Raw genomic sequence first — 2,786 nt, 5'->3', positions numbered from 1 at the left:
TGGACAATAAAGATGTTAATCAGACAGAAAAAGACGATTGTTGTTCAACCTGAACTATTCACGCCAAACGCACAGAAAACAGCGCAATTCACACTCTCTCGGCAACGCCACTCGCAACCTCTGTCTCCGCTCGACTCGCACTCTGCTTTTCGACTAACGCTCTGGCCGTTGCCGCATTCCGTTGTCTTTTTCCTAGGCCCACCGCACACGTGTTCTGCAGGCGCTCGTGGCCAGGGTCACGTAGGTCTTTTCCACGAAACTATGCACTTGAGAAGACCGATGACACATTGATGGGCCCGACGACGCCTCGGCTCTCGCGACATTGTTCATAGTTCGCCCGATATTTCTTAGGCCTTTCGTCCACGATACTACACTCGGCCATCCTGCAATAACATCTGCCCTCAGATGTTGCCTTCTATCTCGCTGTCATCAGATGCGTCACTTTCGGCGTTTAGGACCCAGGGCTTCATAAAATCTGCAGTCGTCGAGGTGTGCGCGGGCCCCTCATGCTCCCCTACTTTCTCCACAGTGTAGCGGTCATTCCGCATGGCTCGCGCGACCCGGTACGGACCTAAAAATCTGCCCCCGAGTTTTAACCCTGCGCCGAACTGCGTTCTCTTTATGGCGACAAGGTCCCCCCTTCGATACTGCTTCGCGCTCTTTCTTCTTTTATTGTAACTCCGACGATTCTCCTCTTGAGTTGCGGCGATCTTCCTCTTCGCGTCCTCACGTAGCTCGCGACGTTGTTCTTCAAACCTCGCGGCCCACTCTTCGTCGATCAGCTTTCTAACCTTCGCCTCTTCCCTGACTTGCATTTCGACCCCGACCAGTAGCTGGAAAGGAGTCTTCCCTGTGCTTCTGTTTACGGTGGAATTTAGGTGTTTCTGAACCTGATCGCCATGCTGCCCGTTCCCCCTCGGCGCCAGTCTTCGCGGTCTTCGCGCTACCGGTTTGTCGCTTTTCAGAACTATTTTCGCGGTTATCCCGACGTCTCTCTTCTTCTCCGGCCTATACCCTTTAATAATATCCCGAATCGCTTCACGATAATGCAGTTCCTGTACGTGTGTTAGGTCTGTTTCGTCAGTCTGTTCTACTACGTTAATTCTAAACACATCCGACACGTCTTTGTTAGTCTGTTCGTCAAGCCGCAAGAAAGTCACTTCGCCCCGTTTAACCCGTAACTCTACCTGATCCAGAAAATCAGTGCCTAACAACAAGCCGTGCTTCATCAATATTTTGTTTGAAACAACGTGCAAAGTGATTGGCAGTTTACACCCATCAACCGTCATTACCTTAGTGAATTCACCCCAGGTCTCATTGCCAGCGGAACCAAAACCGTCGAACTTAAACTTGCATTTACCTAGCGGTGGTGACCCTAACCTCGCATACTCGTCTGATCGGATGAACGTGAGATCACTACCCGTATCCACTAATGCCACAAACCTACAGTCATCTATCGCCACTTCTTTCACATACTTCCCTTTTTCGGATCTTGACACTACGCAAGTCTCTTTCGGTCGTGCCGTACACCTCGCTGCAATATGTCCAAATCCGCTGCACTCGAAACACCTAACACCTTCTCCCCTCTCCGGACACTTAGCACTTAGATGATCCTCACTATCGCAAATGAAGCATCTTCTTTTCTTCATTGCGTCTACAGATTGACTGGGCTTCCCGTTCTTCTGGGTTTTAGCCGGCTTCACAATCGACTTTGCTCTGCGACTCTTCTGCTCTTCGTACATCACTAACCTCTTCCTCAACTCTTTGATTGACGTCGCGCCGTATAATATAGCCTTATTGTTCTCGTCGTCTATTATTCCATCCACTATGTATTCCACCTTTGCTTCCTCCTCCATGTCCACATGGCTGGCTATTTCGAGCATACGGTACATGTAAGCCAAACATGCTTCATCACTCTCCTTTTTTGTTTCTTCAAGTTTCTGATGTACTTGCCTACTGTTGACTTTCCTCGAAAATTCTTTCACTAGCCCCCTCTTCAACTCATGCCAAGTCCTGGCATGACACTCGAAGCTCGCGAATATTTTCGCTGATCCCCTCAGCAGCTTCCTGGCGTAGACTGCCTTCTGCCCGTCCGACCACATGCACGTATCAGCGACTTCCTCGAACGACTCGAACCATCGTTCGACATTTTCACCTCTGTTGCCACTAAACGACTCTAGTGCATCTTCGACGTCTTTAAAACTCAGTGTCGAACCAACGCATGCCCTTCGACAACATTCGGCACGGTCCTGATACATCCTTCGCGTATCTTTCTTGTATCCCCTTGCGTTTTTCTTGTCCTCTTCATCCTCACTTTCGTCGTCGCTTTCTTCTTCCGACGATCTGTCGTTACCATCCATGGCCGCTTGTAGCCGTGCGCGTAATTCTACTTTTCTTCCCGTCGTTTTTAAACCCAAACTAGCGAGGCGCTCCTTCAACTCCTTCGTATTCATTTTCTCAACATCCTCATCTTCGTTACAATCACGCTCAGCTCTCTGTACGTTTCCTAGATCTCGTTGACCGGTTAGCTCTTCACCGCCCGTCGATCCCTTAGGACACGATTGTCCAGCCCTACACGCCCGATTCAGTCTTGCAATCAGCACTGACCTCGCACCCGATATAGGGAGGTTCATTCGCGCGAGCTTACTCCTCAGCTCCTCCAGCGTCGAACCCTCTTCACCCGACAATCGCTCGTCCCCGACGTTTGCCATTTTTTACACTACACGAACTTAAACAGTCAACGATATCGTCTTTTACCGCACCGCGTACCGGTAAATTCACAACTA

General features: G+C 49.9%; 1 protein-coding gene across 1 annotated transcript; it reads right to left on the bottom strand.

The window, feature by feature from the left end:
• Positions 1–401: 401 nt before the first annotated feature.
• LOC117238883 lies at positions 402–2,360 on the bottom strand. The gene is made up of 2 exons (XM_033504090.1): positions 2,095–2,360; positions 402–2,055 (listed from the first exon to the last, which is right to left on the bottom strand). Exons 1-2 carry the CDS (start codon positions 2,358–2,360, stop codon positions 402–404), a joined length of 1,920 nt encoding a protein of 639 aa, XP_033359981.1.
• Between the last annotated feature and the right edge of the window lie 426 nt (positions 2,361–2,786).

Source organism: Bombus vosnesenskii, unplaced genomic scaffold (assembly GCF_011952255.1).
Source record: "Bombus vosnesenskii isolate JDL3184/JDL3185 unplaced genomic scaffold, Bvos_JDL3184-5_v1.1 scf7180000013678, whole genome shotgun sequence".
In the NCBI taxonomy this organism is placed as follows: Eukaryota; Metazoa; Arthropoda; class Insecta; order Hymenoptera; family Apidae; genus Bombus; species Bombus vosnesenskii.
The sequence above is the reverse complement of the archived record's forward strand: the minus strand, read 5'-3'. Positions and strand labels throughout refer to the sequence as shown.